Source organism: Triplophysa dalaica, chromosome 10 (assembly GCF_015846415.1).
Source record: "Triplophysa dalaica isolate WHDGS20190420 chromosome 10, ASM1584641v1, whole genome shotgun sequence".
In the NCBI taxonomy this organism is placed as follows: domain Eukaryota; kingdom Metazoa; phylum Chordata; class Actinopteri; order Cypriniformes; family Nemacheilidae; genus Triplophysa; species Triplophysa dalaica.
In genome coordinates this window covers 10,985,953-11,008,497 of record NC_079551.1, presented here as the reverse complement: position 1 = coordinate 11,008,497, position 22,545 = coordinate 10,985,953, and the positions used below count along the sequence as shown (strand labels likewise).

Genomic DNA, 22,545 nt, shown 5'->3' with positions numbered 1-22,545 from the left:
CCCCCTCGCTCGCTTCCACTCCTGATTGGCTTTCTGTCCTGTCAGTCACGTCTCATTCTCAAGCTGTCGCAGTTTCAGGTTTGTGTGCGACTCACACAGGACTGGGAGAGACTGACGGGGGTGACGTGCGTTTATCAGGAATTGTTTTCACTCCGTCGATATTTAGGAGCCCGCGAGTGTGTCGGTTTTTCGTCACGCTCCGACGTACATTTTTTAAGCTTGAAAGATCCCTCAACCGCTGTCGGATGCAAAGAAATGCGCGATGAAATCAGCGCGCGGAGTGTAAATACGGATCCGGCTAGCTAGCAGGTTAGCCTGCCCAATTAAGCTAGTTAGGGCGCTTAGCTAATTAACTTTGCGCGTTTTGCGTCCCTAAAATCAAATGTTTGCACGGTAGTCGGTGTTATTTGGATGTACTGTGTTTTTAAAAGCTCAGGTGGCTGTGGTCTGCCACCTGTCGCCTTGTGTTAGTTAGGGATCCGGGCATCTGATGGACAGTGTTGCGGTGAGTCTGGGCACTGGGGCGGTTAGCTTAGCGAGACAGCAGAGGACAGCACGGATGTCGTGGCAAGCTCATTTGTCCCTCAGGGACTCTAGTTGGTAGTCATCTTAGATTATAAAACTTGGCTTGGGCAGCGTTGAGGATTTTTTTTTTAGTTTGGACCGAGGGATCCATACACAGCTGGCCTTCAATCTCATCCAGCATTTGGCCTTGTTTGATCGGACAGATCTGTTTGTACGAGCACGCCGGGGTTGTGTTTGGGTAGTTCTGCGTTGATTCATCGATTGTACCCAGAAAGGATCCCGGTTTTCCCCTTCAGCACTTTCGATTCGGTGCAGAAAGAGCCAGGGCCCTTCCGTCACCTAGGCCCATCACTGGAGTTCATTGGCTTTTTATGCATCAAAGGCCTGGACCGTTGCGATTTTAAACGACATTCCCCCAAATCCATCCCAGTACTTTCCCGCATTCGACTCGTTTGCGGGAGGGGAGCACTCAGCAGTGTGTCAGATCGGGGTTGGGATCTCCAGACGTTGCGGTGATGACTCTGGAGTCCATGATGGCCTGTTGCATGAGTGAAGAGGCGAAGGAGTCCAAGAGAATCAACGCCGAGATCGACAAACAGCTCCGGAGAGACAAACGAGATGCGAGACGAGAACTTAAACTTCTGCTGTTGGGTGAGTTTATAACATGACAGTCGATTTACCCATTTGAGCACGTGCATTATGTTAGCAACGCAGAAGTCATGGGTTTGTATCCTTGGAATCTGTCTTATGCATTAACAGTAATGTAAATTAATGTATAGAGATTTTTGTCTTAACATGTTTCATGCGATGTGTGTAATGCCATGCTTATAGATTCAGAAGGTTCTTTGAAGTCTTTCTTGTAATAACGTCTCTGTATGTTTTTCTGTATATCATCTGTTTTTAATACGTGATCTACGTGTGTTATTGAGGCACTGTAGGATATGAAACAACACAGACTTGTCCACATCCTCAAATTGCACTTGTAATTTGTAAGTCCTAATGAGGATGAGAGATTCTTAAGTCATTTGTACAGTAAAGTACGGTAAGAGTGGAGACATATCACATGCAGAGCCTATAGATCTTCACATTGTTTCTAGAGTAAATAGATGCTGTAACTGTAAAAATAATTTAATCAAAGGCTTAATTTGAAACCCAAGGTTGCGAGATCTGTTTAGGACCTTGTTTGCGTTCCACTTTTTCTTTGCTTGTTAAAGTCAATGAAAGCCCTGATAAAAGCAAGAGAAGCTTGTGTTGTTTCTGAACAAAATTTAACACAAGAATAAACAGCGACAAAGAGTCAGGTGAGGCGTGGAAAATGAAAGTAATTCTTACCAGGTTGTGGTTTTGCAAGCTGATCTTGTTCCCGAAAATGGTCGAGATGGTTAATGGCAGCTGTTATGCATAGACGCGTGCAGACAGTGTTATAGTTCCACAAAAGTGGTGCAGATCTACTAAACTGGTCTGAGAGGGTCCTCAGATCGCGTGGATGGTACGGACATGATCACGGGGCTGTTTTGTTCGGACTGACCCGTTTAGGGCCACATAAAATGCATGTCCCGAAAAAACTCAGGCCTAGCCGCATGCAACACAAGCAGCCTTTGTGCAAAGAATTGCAGAGGAAAGACACCAATAAGATACGCTTCAGTGAAGGAAGAGGGCATTGCATAACCTGCAATCTCTGTTAGGCTTCTGCGCCTGGTTTCGTGGACTCGACTGCTTGGTCCGAAAACGTCACTAAAGACGTGCATGAAATGTGTCTTTGAGACAACATGCAATGAAAATTTCTGTCATCATTTACTCACACTCCATAATTTAAAAACAGTTTTAACTTTCTTCTGCAGAACACAAAAGGACATTTTTTTGAAGAATGTTGGTGACAGAAAACCATTGGTCCCCATTAACTTGCACTGGTTTAGTGTCCATACAATAGAAGTGAATGGACAGTCATATAGATTTAAAATGACAATACTTGTCATACTTGGAATCAAAATGTGTGTTTAATGCAATGTAAGGTGCTTTGGACAAAAATGTCTAACAAAAGCATAAATGTAAAAGTATATAATCATTTAAAAAGTACAGTGTTTTTTCCATTTACTGAGAAACAGCAAATCTGGACAAACAAGGTTTCAGATGAAAAGCTGTTCCAATAAAAACAAATGTTTTGTCTGGTTAAACCGGATTCTTAAAAATGCATTTATATTTGCCGCCTTTGCACTCACGTGGAATATTTTTGATCTTATAAACGGCAGTTTAACCGTCATGATAGGGATGCTTGTAGTTTACTTACGAAGTAATTCATCAGGCCATAGATGGTTTAAATTGTATGACGGCAAGGAATTAATGCAACCATTTTTAGTTTCGGGGAACTGTTCCTTTAAACAATCTGAAGGTTATTGAGTTCAACTTCTATAAATGTATCGCCACTCTCATGTTCATATTTTCTAGGCTTCATCTATCCCTTTCTGTAACCAGTTGCATTACATAAACGCCACACAGGGAAACTGGGGAAGGTAAACGCAAAATGAGCCAAACAATACATTGATAGTTCATCCAAAATGAAGTTTGTCATTTACAGAACACAAAATATATTTTTAAAGAATGTTGGAAACCAGATTGAATTCTACTGTATGGACACAAAACCACAGAGACATTTCTCAAATGATCTTTTGTGTTCCACAGGTTTTAAACGACATGAGGGTGAATAAATGATGACATCATTTTTTCGTTTTGAGTGAACTATCCCTTTAAGGCAGTAGATGAAGCTTTTGCATATAAGCGCTATTTCGTTGGTCTTTTGGTGGAGGAACTGAAGATACTGCATGATTGAGGTTGGGAGAGAGAGAGTATGTGTGTATAAGAGTGTGTGTTGGCGTTCTCTGCTGGAGGGACTTGAGCCGAGGGCAACCGCTCTTCATTTTCAGCCCACACTTCTGCTGCACACATGAATGCACGCTGTTGCTGTGTCACATGATCCGGATGCAGAGATCCAGAGAACGGTAGAAAGAAAGAAAGCCACAGGATCTGTGCCATCACTGACTCGCTCGCCTTATTGTTTCAAGCCGCTTCTTTCTGGAGCAGGCAAGTCTGAATGACAACCCGGACTTCCAGGTTTCGTTTCACACCACAGAGGCTCCTCTAGCCAATATTTACCTAGCCGAGTCGTAAGTATATAGCATGGAGCGTATAACACCTGAGTGTTGCGGAGGTGCGCGATGACTCACAAAGATTGTAGAGAATGTTTGTTTTTTTGGACACACCTAGCACAAAGCTGGCAGTGTTCTCATGAAACCAACGTGTACAGCCGGTTTCATTTCGTTTTACAGTAAAATTGTTCATCTTCATTTCTAGTTATGCTATGCAAAACGTGGCCGAAAAGTTATTGGTTCAATTTCAATCTCAGTGCTTCACTTAAGCAAAGCAATCAGTTCATTGTGGTTGTGTTTATGAAACGCCAGGTTTACGTTTGCAACCACATGACGATAAGGTTAACGTATTTGCATTTGGGTTAAAAAACATGCAAATACACCCGTTCATACCCACCTCATGATTTCCATGTCCAAACCAAAGAGCACTAGTTGCATAGACGGCATAATCCGTTTATTCAACAGCAATCTGGGATCAGGTTTATTCTTGTGAAATACGAAGCGGAAGTATTTGGTTTTCTTCTGAAAACATAAACAAAGAATAGTCTTGTTGCAAACACAATGATAATTGTTTTGTGGTTTTATTGATTGACTATGTCTGGTGAAATTTCTGTGCTTTTGTTTTACAGCGGTGACTTTCTATGGTATGACACTAAAATGAAACTTGGATGCTTCAAAGCATTTGCTTTACAGTGAGATTACAATCTTGTGTCTGTTAAAAAGGCGGAAGCTTTGTCTGACTCTTGATTCCAGATCTCCAGAATGTGTGTTTAGCAGGCACCCACACACAGCTTATATCCTGAAAATGGTGCATTAGTTAATATGAGACGATTTTCCGCGGGTATCCACCATCTTGAAGATGTGGAACTGGAATTTTTGAGTGAACCAGCGTAACATCATTGTGAAGATAATCAGCTTTAGGGGTGGGCAAATATATCGATATGGCGATCTGTGGTCGTCGTCCTCCTCTGTGCGATATGAGAATGTTAACCAGAATTTCAAAACCAAACATCAGCTTAAAGATACCTGCGAATGAATGATTACAAAACCGAGTTTATAAGCAACTGTCATTGTTACTGACTGGACATATTATTATAAACGTTTGTCTATAATTATTATTTTGGGTCTCACAACAGAAACATTAAATATGTAAATGACTTCAACTTTATTGGGCGTTCATTTCAGTAAGTTCAGGGAGTAAACAAATGTACATAGCGATGAGGTCATAAACATGCTAATCACCTTGAAAATAGATTATGACAGATTTTTTTATGAGGCAGTCAATGAAAAGTCTAGCGAAACCTCTGTATAAAACCAAACACAGCAGAAGTTAACTTTGAGTCAGGTGTGTGCGTCCTATGCAACGTCTATAGAATTTGGTATATATTTATGATGTACAGCGGATCAGTTATATTGTACTTTTTAACTTTTGGAAATTATCATCGACTGTGATTTTTAGGGCCGTTTTGTGCTAATATTTAAACTACTGAAACATGTAAAAGTATTATGTTTGCGATTTGAATTGCAAAAGTAATAGGAGTTAGCCACATAAACTACTTAATATATCTTAATTTGACAATGCTGATCATTTCTAACAGTAAAAATGTGCCTGACTTTAGTCTATTACAACGTGAAATCATGTTTGTTTTTTTGAACAAGCAAGGATCGAACTCTACACCATGAATTTTATTGCAAATGTATAGACAGTTTCAGTGACAACAACATAAACAAACGTTATGTGGCGCAAACTTAACTTCCTGCAGCCCTACGCAAAGAATCAATAACTGTTGGCAATAAAATGTTAAACGGGGCATACTTTGGCTGCTTTTGAGGCTTTCATTATGTTTCGGGGTATTTAACAATGGATATTTATGTTTATAATAAAAAAAAACGCTTTATATTTCACACATTTCAAGTCTAAGGTTCAACGCTATCCCTCTTCTCACAAAACACCTGGATTTCTTCCGGTGTGTATATATATATATATATATATATATATATCTCCTTCCAAAACACTCTGATTGGTGTAGCTGAACAGGTCTGTCGGGATTGGTTCCATGCTTGGAGAGTGTGTATGAAGATGTTCCACCCACTTCATATCAGCGAGCTTCCGCCTCTCAGGCTGTAGTGATTGGTTGGTATCCCTCTCAGTGCACATGTATTCATAAACTTAGGCTTTTAGCAATAAATTGTTACAATGATGTCACTTTCACTTCATTAGTTAAAAACATGCAGATCGATCAAAGTGTAACAGAAATCTTCTAGTGCTTGTGCAAACGTCAATATTTGTAAGATTTCCCCCCTACTATGGCGAGGGAAATGACAACAGACAGATTGGGTCAGACCGGTTTTATTAATTAACAGGTAGTTTTGCCTTTTTATATTGGACCCAAGTTGGATAATAAAACAAGCAGATTGACCAAGAGACATTTGCAAGCAGGACTTAAAAGAACGTTTCATAGAAGTGTTTTAGAGGTATGCGCACACACACCATAATATCAGTGTATAACACAGAAAAGCTTCCTCTAAGGAAGGCCTCTCCCCTTTTTGGCATAATCCTGTGGGCAGAGGTTATTAAAAACACTTAGAATAGTGACATCATGTACCCAGGAAAAAGAGGGCTTAAGTCCGATTCCAGCCGTTCTTTGTAGTCCTTGAAAAGCAAATTCTACTAAGACAATGTCTCACTTGGCCTTGAACTTTGAGCCTCATCATTTTGCAGGTATAATTTATGCTCTAACAGCAGAAGTACAAACTAACTACAGATTGAAAAATGGGATTGCGGGCAAAGGCTGCTTAAATATAAATTAAATATCAAACTCAACCAAACACAGACCAGAAGTAGGGTTGTTCCGATGCCGATACTAGTATTTTAAATGCTACCGATACAGATTACGATACCATTTTCTTAAAGAGTGAGTAGCATGAGATCATGAAAATGACATTTCATGCAGTCTGTTATGTTGCCCTGTTTGAAAGTAAGCTGTCTGCCAAGTTGTAAGTCCGAAGGTGAATACAAAGTTATTGGCTTGTAAAATGGGAGTTGACTCTGAATCACGCAAACGAGACGTGAACTAGTACTGCCGCATATCTACGTCACTATGTTTTGCTGGGACTACTGTGAAAACTTCACTTTCCTCCCCCTAACATTGTCACTCGTTCATGATGAGTGTGTATCATACCTGTGTTCTACGTTTTGAAACTAAGTCTGTCTTATTTCAACTACCAAACGAAGGACTTCTGAGGGAACAACTTAATAGAATGTTTTATGAAATTGATGAGCAAAAGCAGAACACTGGGAGTTTTTATGACAAGAGTTGTCACTTGCCACTGAGAAACATCCTGCTCCAGTCTTAGTGGAGTTTGTTTTGGATTAGCGTCTTCGGATGCTTCTTCGTCAGACTCGGGCTCAAACTGGTAAGGTAAAGTCGCCGCCATCTCTAGCTACACATATAATATATATGTCATCCAACCACCTGTACACCGTAATCCTGTAATAATGGTAGGCGTTCCATTTGCGACACATGATGAACGCGTTTGATCAATCACAACAGACTACACCATCAGACCAATCACATGACACAAGGCTAGCAAATAGGAGGGGACTAGACGGATGAATCGCGGAACGAATCATTTGAGAGTCAGACAAGAAGTATGGGAAGAATAACTGCCTATTATTACGACAATATATATGTCAGGTGTAAATTTTTTTAATATGTTCAAAATTAAGAATAACAAGAGCTCTGACAAAAACTTTGCCCAAAAAACATGCGTACTACACTTTTACTATAGTAACACCATGGTAAACATTAAGGAAATAAACGAGCAACAGTTCAATCAACATATTTAACGAAGATTATTGCTGTTTTGTTCCATTGTTTGAGGCTTGCACGGATCATGTGAAATGGAGCGTTCTGCGCAAGGATGTGAGCACATAACAAGCTGATGCGGCAGAAACTGCACCTGTCTTTATTTTCATACACATTAAATAATCTGAAAATATTAATATTAATTGGATAATTTAAAAGTAGACACTTCAAGCTTTCTTTAGACAATTCTTTACGTTTCTATGATGAGTACTCGCAGAGTTTAAAATCTGTATTAATGACGCGTTTCAGAAAGATGCACGCACAGCGAGACTGCTGAAAGCACAGCTTGTATATTTTTATTCTTTCACAAAAGCAAAACATTCTGTAGATGAGTACACACAAATAAAAGTAGACCAATCACAGTTTCGAATCATGTATTAGTCTTACCTGTATGACCAAAATTACTTTCTCCGCAGTAAGAAAAAAGATGTGGCTATGAGTTAAGACATAAAGGAAAAAGACCGATCTGCAGACACTCACTGAAGACAACCGACTGTGTTTACGTGTATACGCTCCAAGACGGGCATAATAACGTTTGTGTGAACATTTATGCAAAATAAGTTAAGAAAATAACTCAATATGACAGTTTGATTTGCGGCTGCGTCCTGTGTGCGCGTGCATTGCCTGAATGCACTGACAGAAGATCGTCTTTTTAAAAGCACGCGAGTGCATGATGCTTTAAAATGATTTGTATTTGTGATTGACTACATTAATGTGTAAATGCCTATTCTGTCAACTGATGCGAGATCACTGAAGCAGCTCGATGAGCGAATGCTTTTGTGCGGCGAGTAAGCCCAATATTTCCAGTGCCTTCAGCCTCCCGCGTTGATTGGCCAGACTTGTGACTCCCAACAAATCAGATCAGCTGCATCAGAGCCAAATAGCGCATTTCAAATTAAATTACTTTATTGGCAAATCTGCTTTTAAAATGACTGATGTCAACAAGCGAAAAAATGCTAAATTGAGCTTGTCAGTCGATGTCACGCCCTGTTGAATGTCCTGCCATGTTGGGAGGCAGGCTGCTATTGCGTTCAATGGAGTGTTTATGTTTTTCTTGTTTGATTAAGTAATATATCCATGGTAGGTTGGTGTTGCTGTTTTTAAAACTACAATACCATTACATGGGGTCGTTCTGGAAAAGGCCCTGGTAGTCTCACTTTCGATGTTTCCATATATCAAACAAAACAAGTAATGGTACATATCAAAGCAATAATAACAGCGGAGTATGAGCCTCCCAAGATGGTGGCGCAGCCGGTGGAACTGCAACATAAAATGCATGGTGTGACGTCAGCTTCACATTCTCTATATCGACATCGATAATCGGCCAGTTCGATAATCTGTCTACCCCTAGAATATACAGCTGTACACAGATACACACCCAGGTATCGGATCAGTACTTTGTATCGGTTGATACCCTGAGCCTAGGTATCAACCAGAAGTTAACTTCGGGCCAGCCATATGCATCCCATGAAACCATCTATAGCAACCCTCAGCGTATGATCCTTGCATCTAGTAAAAGTATAAATGACAAATTTGATAATGACAGCATTTCCGCTCAAGGGTCGACACGTTTGATGGTGAAAGGAGAGCAGCGCTTGATAATGTATGGCTCCTCTTTGAATCATTGCTGTGTGTTAAATGCTGTAAAAATGTTGTCATGGCAACTGCCTTCACCACACTGCGAGTTCACAGGCATGAATATAGGATGGATCCTGTCTCGCTGTGGCCTTCCCTGATAAAGAGACGGAGGAAATGGAGTTTGAGCCGGAGTTGGGCAACCTGACCGCACTGGTTTTTACCCGTGCGGTGCTGTTCTTTTGAAATGTGTATGTGTGTCTGTGTGTGTGGGGCAACAAGAATTCTTTTCTAATGCTTATGTTGAGAAACAAAAAGCAACAGGGTGCATAATTTTGTTTAAAGAGAGCTATATAATGACAGTAAAGGCTATAAATTATTCAATTCAATAACATAATCTGCATGGGCTGTAAAAAAATGATGTAGCCAGGAATATCATTGCATACTTTGTTGATAACCAGTCAGGTACTATTAGATAAAAATATGTCCTGCCCTACATTCTTTTCCACTGAATGTGGTTTCAGTTGGAATTGCATTACGCTACAGAATTCAAATTATGACACTTTAAGATTAAATATTTGAAAATGCATTTGTTCAATACTCGTTTAATACAATAAAATAATATAAAGTTAGGTTTGCTTCACATAATGTTTGTTTATGTTGTTGCTGCTGAAATCCTCTATGAGATTATATCATTTTTATCAATATGCCGGTCTATTATTTTGTGACGTTGTAGACTAGGTCCCAAATTTTTTAAATGGTTTTTTAAAACCATGGGTTTGCACTTGTTTTTCTTACAGTAACCCATTCCAGTTTCTGTTCTTTTGATTTCCTTCTCTACTTCACATTGTCTTAACTAAAACCCTGTGTGTTTGTAAGAAAAATAATAATCTAATAAAGGAAACAACCTGATTTCCAGGTGTTGCTGTAATCCTCAGTTTCGGTTCGATTTCTGTAGGGCAACATTGCTTTTGTAATGTAGCAGGAAGGTGCAGTTATTTGGCAAGACGAGGGAGCCGGTGGATAGCAGCGGTTTACAGCAAGCAAGCTGTTTTATAGATTTCCTTTGATGGCAAACGACTGGAAATGCAGAGAGACCAGAAGGGTTTGAGAAACAGGAAAAGTAGGGTGAAGCAGCAAATGGAGTCGAAAAGAGTCGAACCAACATCTTCCAAATGAGCTCAATGTGACATGTGGACTAACCAATTGGCTTCTAAAAAGTGATGTAATAGAGACCTCATTATTTCAAACTGAATTAATCTTTGTTTTGTAGTAAAATCCAGAGCAAGAGCGTTTAAAGACTTGACATTCATATTTGTCTTTACCAAACTTTTACTATGTTTTATAATGTTCCCTTAACTCAAAATGGTTCGTATGTACCTACAAAAGGATTAGACCTTTGTTTTGAATTTGGTATCCTTTGTTTATTTGACTAAATTGACAGTTGTCAAGGATGTCAGTTTTGAAGTTTAATTTACGCTGTTTAAAACCTGAATAACTGGTTATTATTCCTTTCAAAGCATGACTTTCCCGTCATCTGTTGACACAGAATTATTAAGAACTTGATGAATTTAGATAACTGGAATGGCGACCCGTTTCCCCTCTGTCAATTTTCCATAGAAATTGAACTTAAGGGATGGTTAAATATTTTTACTCGCATAACATGTTTCATAATTGTATGTATATTAATCGCATCACAATTCTAACGTCCTATGGTTTGATACAGGGCTGCATACTTTTACTTTTTAAAGTGATAGTTCATTCCAAAATGAAAACTTCATCATCTACTCGCCGCCTTATCATTTCAAACATGCATGACTTTCTTGCGCAAAACAAAATTGGTAACCGAACAGCGCCTGCAACCATTCACTTCTATTAAATGGATACAAAACCAAAGCAAGTGAATGGGGCCAGTTTTACAACATTCTTCAAAATATCTTCAACCGATTTAAAATTACATGAGTGTGATTTCTTGATTTTTTTGAGTCACGAATCACGATTTATCCCTTAAATTCTTGTTTTTGTACAATTCCAGGCACAGGCGAGAGTGGCAAGAGCACGTTCATCAAACAGATGCGCATTATTCATGGCACGGGCTACACCGATGAGGACAAGCGTGGTTTTACCAAACTCGTCTACCAGAACATCTTCACCTCAATGCAGTCCATGATCCGTGCCACAGAGCACCTCAAAATCCCCTTCAAATATGAAGACAACAAGGTGAGAATCTCCGGCAATCACCGTGCCGCAGACATCACACCAATGCCCGTCGAGATGCAAATCATTCTCGGATAGGTCATAAACACGGCTATAAAAAGTGCAACAAGCCCCGCTTGTAAATTTTATTGCCATCACACCGCAGATAGCTGCCGGCGTCCTGCGCACGGTTAATTATTCTCAAGTTTTAGTTTTAAATGCCAGTTAATATTTCTTGAATAGTAACTAGACAGTTTTGTGAAATTGTGGTATGATGAAGTTAAGATATAAACTGACTGCACATTTATCGACAGGCCAATGCTCTGGTGGTGCGTGAGGTGGACGTTGAGATGGTTTGCTCCTTTGACCAGCCCTACATTAATGCAATAAAGACGCTATGGACTGATCCAGGCATTCAGGAAGCCTATGACCGTAGGAGAGAGTACCAGCTCTCTGATTCCACTAAATAGTAAGTGTGTTTCCATCAGTAGACATTAACTCTTTAACATAATTGCTTTGAATTATTGAGTTGTGTTCGATTATGAATCTCATTTTTAGTTAGTTTTATTATTGCGATGTGATATCTTAATGGTTTTATATATTTAAAACACAGTTAAACAAAATCATTCTTGTTAGAAAGTAGTCCTTAACTCACACGGAATCTACACCTACACCAAAAATGGTCACCTTTGTCCTCATGTTAGTCTGAAACCATTATTATGACTTTATTTTGCAGATCACAAAAGGAGATATTTTGATGTACATTAGTAACCGAACAGCATTGGCCCTCATTGACTTCAATTATATGGACATAAAACCACATTTCTCAAAATATCTTCTTTTGTGTTTCGTATACAGGTTCAGAATGACATGAGGGTAAACATCAAATTTTTACTTTAGAATTCAGATATTTTGAAGAATGTGTGTAACCCAACAGTTCTTGGGATCTTCTGACCTCCATAGTAGGACAAACTACTACTCTGGAAATCAATGGTTTCATACATTCTTCAAAATGTCTTTTGCTTTCCATAAAACAAAGAAATGTATATAGATTTGTAACAGCGTGAGGGTGAGAAAATGACAGAAGTTTCATTTTTTGGTGAACCATCCCTTTAATGCAGATTATATCAATGCACCTCTCAAAAAAAGTTCTCTAGTTCCTTGTGGGTCTAATTGTCATTCTCTTATGTAGATGTGTACATGGTTCTGTCTTCTCACCCGTTCGTCCCACAGTTACCTTAATGATTTAGAGCATATATCCACCCCGGGATACGGGCCCACCCAACAGCATGTGCTGAGGGTCCGAGTGCCAACAACTGGCATCATAGAATATCCCTTTGATCTGGAGAATATAATCTTCAGGTATCGGCGATCCACGGCACACTGCCGCCGCTGTCTTCTGACCTTTAAGCTGCCGCTCAAACAGCACTGCTCGCATTCTCAGACCCAGCCGGACTGCTGCTGTTGGGCCAGGGTCTGATCTGTTAAAGGGACAGTTCATCCAAAAAAAAAAATAATAATTTACTCACGGTCTCATGCTGTTTCAAGGTTCAATGAGAGGGTTCATGTCCTGCGATGCAAAAGGATGTTAAGCAGAATAGCAGAATTGGTTTCCATACAATGAAGTGGAATAGGGACCTGGGACCAGCCATGCTGGTCACCATTCACTTCATTGTATTTGTAAATCAATCTCAGATGTTCAACATTTGATTCTCTTTTGATGCGAATAACCAAAGTTTTAGGTTTGGTTGAACGTTCCTTTTCAAAGTTAGGAGTCAACATGAAGTTGTTCCTTCACAAAGCTTTCAGGTTGTTGTCAAAGTTGTGCTGCAATGCTTTATTCCTCTTTCTTTCTCTCATCTTTCCTTGTCTCTAGCTATCTAAGCGATTTGGAGCGTATCGCAGAGCCATCGTATCTGCCAACTCAGCAAGACGTGCTTAGGGTTCGCATCCCAACCACAGGGATTATCGAATATCCCTTCGACTTGCAAAGTATCATTTTCAGGTAGAACAATGGCATAAATGGGTCCTCCCCCCAGTTTATTTTGTTTACTCATGTTCATTGTGCATGTTGTTTATATGTTAATTTTGGTCTGGTCATGTGAACAAGGTTTAAAATGTTGCATTTTCTCCTGTTCAAAGTTTATTCACTTCTTTGTTATACTGAAAATGTTTTTTTAACTCACCGCTTCCCATTCTTGAATATATTATCACTTTGATGGGGTTGTTTTTAAGTATTAAGAAGCCGTTGGACTTCTGTATCGCAGTTACATCATTGGCAGACTAAAAAGTTACCATTCTTTCAAAATATCCAGGACACACTATTACCCATCAAACATTTCATCTCGAGCTACAAGCCAAATGCATTCCTCACAAAAGAACACAACCACACAGGCGGCGGTTTGAGCTCAGGAGGGGAACGTTTACAAAGTGTCGGTAAAACCCCCTCCCAGTTAGAGCCGAGATGAGAGCGAACGCTTCGTAACAGAGGTGATCACAAAAGCCCGCACATCGATTGGAAGCCAGCGTGTCAAATTCCTCCTACGCACCCTGGTGCCAGAAATAACCGTGCTTGCAACGTGATTTGACTTGAAAGGTTCCCTCCCCCTTCACGCTAAATGTTTATTACCTGTTTTTTTCGAATAACTGTCCAGTAGGGTCACATTCCCTCCTGAGGCACTTGTGGCATGTAATGCATCAACGTGCATTACGAAATACAAATTGAAGTATTTCGGTCAGGAAAGATTTCGGCACGGTTATGAGCTCAACACCTCGACCTCCTGTAAGAATGTTAAATCGTCTTTCTCTCCGATTCCTTGTCTTCTGGAATTAAACGGCTTATCTCGGTAAGTAGGTCAGTTATACCTCCTGCAGGAATGGAGACTGGCTGAAGGGGCTTTATTTTAGGTTGGAGCTCCTGAAGGAGGCCATCTATCAACGCCGTGCGCCCGGCCACCAGAGACTTAGCGAGCAAGGCTGCGTTGCCTACATAAAATTAAAACTTGTTTTCCATGCTGAGACAAGCGTGCAGGTGTAGTAAAAGAAATCTATTATAAAACAGCTGAGAATTGTATGCCATTACTCCCGTCTGTTTTAGCTGGATCCTCTAGTGAATTTGTTGCCGTATTTTTATTAATTTAGGAACTGCGAGCATAGTCCGCTTTGTGTGAGATGCTGAGCTCGAAATAGGCCATGTCCTCGCAACCTCGTTTTATTTTGAGGCCGGTTTATAACAAGAATGAAACAAATTGATAGTGAAAGGAATATTCATCCCAATATTGAAATAAAAGTATAGAAATAAAAGCACTTTTGGGGTTGTAATGGTAATTATTATTCAGGGCTGTCAGGCGATTAATCGCGATAAAACTCATCCAGAAAAACGTTTAGATTATATATGTCTTGTTAACTTTGCATATTTGTAATGTAAACACATTCACATACATTAATAGATTTCAGAGTATTAAAACAAAAACAAAAATAACAAAATTGTTTATATAATTACTACGATATAAATGTATGGTGTAATGCAATGTTAAGACGCTTTGGATTAAAGAGTCTGGCAAAAGCATAAATGTTAATGTGAAAACAGGATAACGGAATAATTTGGTTTTGCAAATGAACTCTTCATGTGGTTAGCTATCCTAGACACTTTTGCAGACCATGGACTATTCTGATTATGTGCACTGAATTATATGAAATACAAATTGTAATAATTATTGTTATACATTTAACTATATAGCGTTGGGGAGTATCGCATCATTGTCACTTTTTTCACCCCGATGAGTTTGCACTTCTGATTAGTATAACTTCAAAAAACGACTTATGTAAAAACTGTTTGTTTCTTTACCAATAAGTTCTACAGTTATCCACACAGATGTCCACCCATCACATTCAGACATCGAATTGTCTTCGTAAAAAAGGCATCAAGAATATTTGTTTTCAATGAAGTGCTGAATATTCGTTCTCTGTGTGAATGGGCATTCAATGCTTCATTAAAAACATTTGAATATTCTCATGATTCATAGCTAAAGACCCATCTTGTACATTGTGTATCTGTTTTCCCATCTGTCCCGAGGCTTGTCTAATGCTGCGCCAAAGTCTGCGAGTGCTGTTTTTCTTCCTCCTTCACTCCATTTCATCTGTAATGGATGTTTTTCCATTTATCATTTCATGGATGTTACTAACCTCACAGTTTGATACAGAACTGTTCTTTAATTGTTTTTGACATCTCTTATATCCTTAATATATATATATATATATATATATATATACATATACATCTTTCAACAACAATGGCAGATCATTGAATGATAGGCTAGGCAATAACTACTGATACACAATATTTTTATTTAGATATCTATTTGGATTTTTGTAAGTGAAGATTCATATAATTCAATCCGATCTTAATAGATTCATTGACATTGATTCATAGACCGAATGAATTCAAGTTTAAATGCATCTCACACAGCTATGTAAACACGCTATTAAAAAAAAAGAAGGCAGAATAAGTTTGACGGGCTCTTAATGAAACCTAATTGACAAATAAATGCGACATTCAAATAAAACATAATATTATGCAATCATTTGGATTCATTGCCAGAGAATGTCATGAATATTTTATATCATTTAAGACTAATTGCATGTGCACTCATCTTAATAGTTCTTCAAATTCTGAGCTTGTTTTAAAGCCGCTCTTGTTTGGTTTTTATTAGTCCGACGCTATAATCCTAACAGAGGATACCTGATAAACATTCAACGGCCCGACTCAAAGGGGTGATATGACACGGCTTAAACTAATATTATTGTTTGTTTTAGATGTGATGTGCATACACCATTTAAGGTTCAAAACGGTGTATTTTACACATATCGTGCATGTTTGCATCTCCTCTTTGTCCCGCCTTTCTGAAATGTGTGGATTTTTTACAAAGCTAATCGCTTTGAAAAGCGAGGTGTGCTATGATTGGCCAGTTAACCAGTGCGTATTGATTGGTCGAATACTGCAAGCGTGTGACGGAAATGTAACGCCTCTTACCATATTTGGAACATCAGATTCCAACACAGTTTACTGACAGGTACACCCATCTTACTTGTGTATACATTTGGGCGGTCTTAGTTGAGTCATACCACGAACTGACGTGATTTGTGGGGTTGTGGTTACACGAGGCGTTTCAGGCAGGTCTGTGTGATAAAATTAGATAAAATTTTGTTTCGACACTTTAAATTTTTCTAATATACGTGTCTAATACATGCATTGGCATCTTATAACACACCATAGACATAAAAACACATATTTGGGCCATAAGACCCCTTTAATACGCCCATGCAAGCTTTAATGAATTCCTGATGTAATGAGATTAACCTCATGATTTTCCTGGCAATATGTTAATATAATGATAACTGCCATGTGATTTTTGAGAAGCATCTAATTTCGTATGAAAAGTGGTTTTGGGATTCTTGAGTATAATACTGATGGTGGCCTGCAAGGCTGCTTGATTTAATTTGTGATTGGTTATAAATCCGCTCTGTCAAAACACAGTGTCTTCCACAATTTAACTGTGCAACCAAATGTTTCATTACAAACAGTAACGCAAGTACAAATGTTATAATAAATTATTTTATTCGTTTCATAACCCTTTATAACACCTAAATGATGTTCAAAAATACTCAAGTCATAACTTGTGTAAATGTAATAAAATAGAACATGGCCACTTATACCTTCTTCCTTGCGTCTCAGGATGGTTGACGTCGGTGGACAGCGATCAGAGCGCAGGAAGTGGATCCACTGCTTTGAGAATGTCACCTCCATCATGTTCCTGGTTGCCTTGAGCGAATACGACCAGGTCCTTGTGGAGTCTGACAATGAGGTAAATGGAAACCTTTCAAACTGATTTGATGACATAGATTTGAGAGTTGGCCCAGATATAGAAAATTCATTTATTCACGTTAGCTAATAGCTATATTATGTAGTGTAGTTAGATTATCAATGTGATAAATGGAATACTACTTAATATTATTTTGATTTTTATCAATTCGGTTGTTACAGTTTTGCTCACTGGACTGAACACTCGGTATGTGAAGATTAGTTTGTAGATATTACAGTTTATATACTATATCGATGTATCAGATGGTAATACCATGGTACTTGCATGTATTACAACATTTCATATCTTAAAACCATGAAATATTGTATCATGGTATTACAAAAGATGGGAGCGCATTATATTGGGTTTTTTTGTGCCTTTCTCTAATTAGAGAAACAAATGTTACTCTAATGTTCAAGTTTGTGGTATATCTATCTAGTTCATAACTCGGTTAGAAGTTCATAAATGCTGTTTAAAAACCTGTTTCCTAATAGATGTGGCCTGTGATAATGACTATAGAACCCCATTAGCTTCAGTGTAAACTCCATTATGCATCATTATGGATGTCTTGTGTTAAATCCTGCAGAACCGAATGGAGGAGAGCAAAGCTTTGTTTCGCACAATCATCACGTACCCCTGGTTCCAGAACTCTTCAGTCATTCTGTTTCTCAACAAGAAGGATCTGCTGGAGGAGAAGATCATGTACTCACACCTGGTGGACTATTTCCCAGAATTTGACGGTAAAGCCTCATACATTTTAAGTCTACAGTGACACCATGTGGTAGATGTGTGAAGTACAGTCTTTGGTGAAAAATAATTTTCATTATGGAGATGACACTTCCTGTTTGTAAAACCCCCAATTTGCAGGGTTACTAGCATAAAAGTCTGTTATTTAATTTTTTTTCCATTAGTTTTGCGGTAAGATGCCGTCAACCTACATCAGCTTTTTAACTGCATACACACACATATATATATATTATCTGTGTATTCAGTATATGCCCACCAAATGTGTCCCAACAATCTCACTTCTTATTATTTGGATTGTTATATTATGGTTTCATTAATCTTATAATTATATATTTTTTATATATTCATTATATATGGTTTGTAAATAGACCTTTACAAACTTGATGCATGTCATATTATACACCATCTTCTGTAGTCCTTTTAGATTTCAATAATCTTTAATTTATAACTTATAATTACTCATGTCTACCAACTCTCAGGTCCACAAAGGGATGCCCAGGCAGGCCGCGAGTTCATCCTGAAGATGTTCGTGGACCTCAACCCAGACAGCGACAAGATCATCTACTCGCACTTCACTTGCGCCACTGACACCGAAAACATCCGCTTCGTCTTCGCCGCCGTCAAGGACACCATCCTGCAGCACAACCTCAAAGAGTATAACCTTGTGTGAGAAAGAGAGAGAGACACCTGCAGCCCACGTACGGCCGAAAGCACTACACACCTCTACGTATTACACACGCAGAAACACACACGCACAGGAAATGTAACCCGACTGTGCGGACACACCTTCACTCCATTAGGCACTGGATTTTCACGTTCACAGCCCTTCTTATTTGCCTGTTTATCTTTTTGCTTGAGTGTCGACACCTGCGTACTTCAGTTGATAGCTTCACCGTCCGCTCCTCATTGGTCCGTCTTGGTCATACGTGAGGGCTGGACCGCTAATCTGGTGCCTAATAATTTAGAGGCACGTTTGTTTGCTCGCTAGATGGGCTGTAGGTGAGCTCTAACTGAGGTATGAACTTTACCAATACGCTGGGTGGAGATTTTTGAAGGACAGATGACGCGGTTGGTCACACGTCTAAACTTCACCTTGCATCACTGAATTTCACTAGGTGTCAGTTTTGTAACACTATAGGAGGTGGAGGTGACTGACCGATTTGATTTTAATACTATGTAAGGGGTTGATGTGTACAATTTCATGTTGTTCCGTCAGTACTGGAGAAAAGATGGTGCACGTATGACTTTACGACATTTACAAGAGGTTCACGAAAAACAACGCCATGGTTTTAGGTGTAATTCTCATTTATGTGAAAATCCTGTTTTTACAACTCTAACAAAGCTCTTTCTTCCCAAAAACATTTGCCAGAATACATAGTTAAGTCCTTGAATCACTAAATTGATCATTTCTTGCATTCTAATATTTGCCAGTATTGTTTATGATCAGTACTATTAAAGGGATCGAGCTAGTATTCAATATATTTACGGAAAGATGATTTTGTTTACATGCTTTGTCACAAATCAGTTTTCCAATCTTTGGTCGTCGACCAAATAATAAAATAAAGCTTTTTCCAGCTAATTCGTTCAAGTTTCTACGCAGTACAACACGAATGTGACAAGAAATTTAAAATGTTAACATGAAGCGTTTCAAACACACGTGGAGTACCGCCGTTCTGGGCATAGCATAACAAAAGTGCTACGTAGGGTCAAATCAATTTGTTTTTTTAATGTTTGTAATTTATGGACCAGATAATCGGACTCGCTTTTCCATGAGATTGCACTACAGCATAAGCGGGGATTGAGTCTCTACTGCTGTAAAAATAAAATCCATTGGGAAGTGATCTACTTTGCTTTTGGTATTTTACGTAATTGATTGTCACAGTTTTTTGAAATGCTTGAAAATGAGAAGTTCCATTTCACGAACGTCGCTTTATGCAAATAGGAAATTGAGAATTTTATCAGTGGCTGCGTCTCTGCTTGCGTTTTCGTATTTTGAGAGTCCGCTCTCGGTTTCGTAGAACCATATCTTAGTACTCGCTCTAGCTTTTTTGGATTCCATAGCTAGTGCGTTTCACAGCTAGCTTGTTTTGGTCTTTAATATGTTATTCAGGTGAGTTTTCATACTTTCATTACAAGGGCTAATAATGGGCGAGGCTGACTGAATGAGAAGACTCTATGAAGATTATAGAGCAATAGGTACGGCGGAGGGAGTGTCTGAATCAGGGACAGCGCGTGGTAATGCCCGGGGAGTTGCCATTGCCGTAGGTTCAGTTTGCAATACATCCAGGGAACGCTTTAAAAATCAAAGAAATTGTTGGTTTTGTGAGGCCCCTTTGAATGGAGAGTGGAGTCTTTTTAGGAAAATGTATTATGCGTTTAAACCTTTTGGAAGTAAGCTAAGCTTTTGAATGGATCGTCTTCTGCGGAGAACTGTTGGGTCATTCTGTTAGTTGAGGGCTAAACTATTAACCCTTTTCCTTGCGTGTTTTTTCCACTTATGGTGTCGCACATTTTTGCCAGGAATGGTTTTTGAGGGCCACAGTCTCTGAAGTGCATATTATTTTAGGCATGTTTATTCATTTATTGCATACTTTGCGTTTCACTGTTCCAATTTATTGCTCAATTTAATCTCAAAATAGTTTGAGGCATTTGAATATTTGGAGTACCATGATCTACGTCGAACCGAAATCTAAAATGAATTGTGAAAATGTACGCAATCTGTGAGCAACAAGCGTCACATTTTAGTGAATAGAATTTCATTTCAAATTTGAATAGAATTTTCATTTCATTTTTTTTCTCATTTGAATGTATTTTATGATGTGATGTCGGGACTGTGCAGAACATGGTTTCGAAGGTGTAATGCATAACATTTTTCCAGAGCCACAGCTGTATATATTTGCCGTTTTGTTGCATTAAAATAATCTTCTAAGTCTACTTTACATTGATAATGTTTGGAACTTTATAGTACAAATTAATGATTTGCCAACATTGTATTCATTTAACGGAACAATCGTCTCGTGCCAGTCCAGTTAAGCTGCTCATTTTCTCCAAACATCCAAAATTTGCATCCGTAATGAAGGGCGGGGCTTCACGCTGCGTTCGTTATTTACTTGTATGTTTACTTAAATAGAACGGTACTGTTAGTAGTTAATGCCAACTATTTCGAAACTTGTATTGTAAGTAGATGACAGTTGCGATTTTGAACGTTAGGAAGTTTGTAAATACAGGCTTGATTTTTAAGGGCTAGGCCTAATCTGAACCTGAGAACTGATTCTTTTTTTTTCTTTATGCAGCAAAGAAACACTACAGCCAGTTATTTCCTTCCCATTCAGTATCGCAAAATGTTGTGCAAATGGTTAAAGATAGCTTTGATATTCAAGTTCAGTTCTAAAACATACTGTTATGAGGTGTTTTGTCATTATCAACAGTTCACGGTTGATGTTTTTTCCTCCCTGGGTCAATGCACTGAACCTACTTTGCAGTAATGGAACTAACTCCACTCATGTGATGTATCTGTTCCTTCAAACTTGTTCCTGGTACTCGGAGAGATACAAACACTAATGAATAGAAACGCCGCTTTCTCTTGAGTCCACACTGATGTGATGGATGTACACAATATGAAGCTATCTCTTACTTTCTGTTTTTCTGATGTTGATGCATTACCTGAACACTTGTATGTAGGACACTTTAATATAATACATTTGTTTTGATAAAACAGGTTAATAATAACTTTTGTGTAGTGGTGTATAAAATCAAAGTATTGTATTACTTTGTAATGTATTTCTCGTTCGGTTGGTTGCTTTTTTGTTTCTTTTTTTAAAGCATACCAAATGTAAATGATGTACTATATTGAGTGTGCCAATCCCTTTGATTTGTAGAGCCAGACTCTTTACAAGTGCCAATGTTGTGGAAATCATTTAAAAAGGACTTGTGTATTTTCTGGTCCGGTTTTTAAAAACAAATAAACATTAAGTATGTGATTATGGTAAATACGCAACAGGAAAAGGACAATTTTATTCTGTATTTAAGATTCAAGGTGACAAACTGCTGTTTTTAAAAGAAACTACATTTGAATTGCATGTGTTTGTTTTCAGCGGACAGGGTGGGGTAAAGGAGATACTGTATTAACGCGAAACCCTGCTGTCGAGGGGCTTGATTCTTCTTCATTTACAGTATTTTAGACATATTTCTCTTTTGTATGTTTCATTTCAACCACTGTTGCCTGAACCTCATTCATACATGAAAATGACTTTCATAGCCTTCTCCTTTAAAGAAAAAATATCCATTTTAAATTGGAATAAAATTTGTTCCTATACTTTTGGGTCTGTGTTGAGCTTAATTGACGTCATTAGCCTTATGTTTAGGAAGTTGTTCTACATTGGCAATTCAATAATGCAGGCATTGCAAGTAGGTGTTTTCAGATTTTAATACTAAATCGATACTATAATAGTAAATGCTGCATTAAAAGTGATTTATTTTTCATTCCAGCTGGTACATATTATTTGTATTGCATAACAAAGCCTGAGACTTTACAGGTTAACATTATTAAATGCATTAACTTACAAAAATTAATGTAGTTTTCTGCATTTATTAGTGTGTTAATGTACGTCATTGCCAATACAATTATTA

At 38.5% G+C, this 22,545-nt stretch overlaps 1 protein-coding gene across 1 annotated transcript; it reads left to right on the top strand.

The window, feature by feature from the left end:
* The first annotated feature begins 66 nt into the window (after window positions 1-66).
* On the top strand, window positions 67-22,231 carry LOC130429531 (guanine nucleotide-binding protein subunit alpha-11-like). Its single transcript, XM_056758148.1, has 7 exons — window positions 67-1,176; window positions 11,148-11,332; window positions 11,623-11,777; window positions 13,185-13,313; window positions 17,043-17,172; window positions 17,756-17,909; window positions 18,396-22,231. The coding sequence occupies exons 1-7, from the start codon at window positions 1,041-1,043 to the stop codon at window positions 18,584-18,586; spliced, it is 1,080 nt and encodes a 359-aa protein (XP_056614126.1). The 5' UTR covers window positions 67-1,040; the 3' UTR covers window positions 18,587-22,231.
* Window positions 22,232-22,545: the final 314 nt, after the last annotated feature.

What these genes read in the sequence shown, in the direction of transcription:
- LOC130429531 (XM_056758148.1), top strand. Translation starts at nt 1,041, where the DNA reads ATGACTCTGGAGTCCATGATGGCCTGTTGCATGAGTGAAGAGGCGAAG. An exon ending in ACTTAAACTTCTGCTGTTGG is followed by an intron (nt 1,177 to 11,147) that starts GTGAGTTTATAA and finishes GTACAATTCCAG; the next exon opens with GCACAGGCGAGAGTGGCAAG. An exon ending in CTCTCTGATTCCACTAAATA is followed by an intron (nt 11,778 to 13,184) that starts GTAAGTGTGTTT and finishes CCTTGTCTCTAG; the next exon opens with CTATCTAAGCGATTTGGAGC.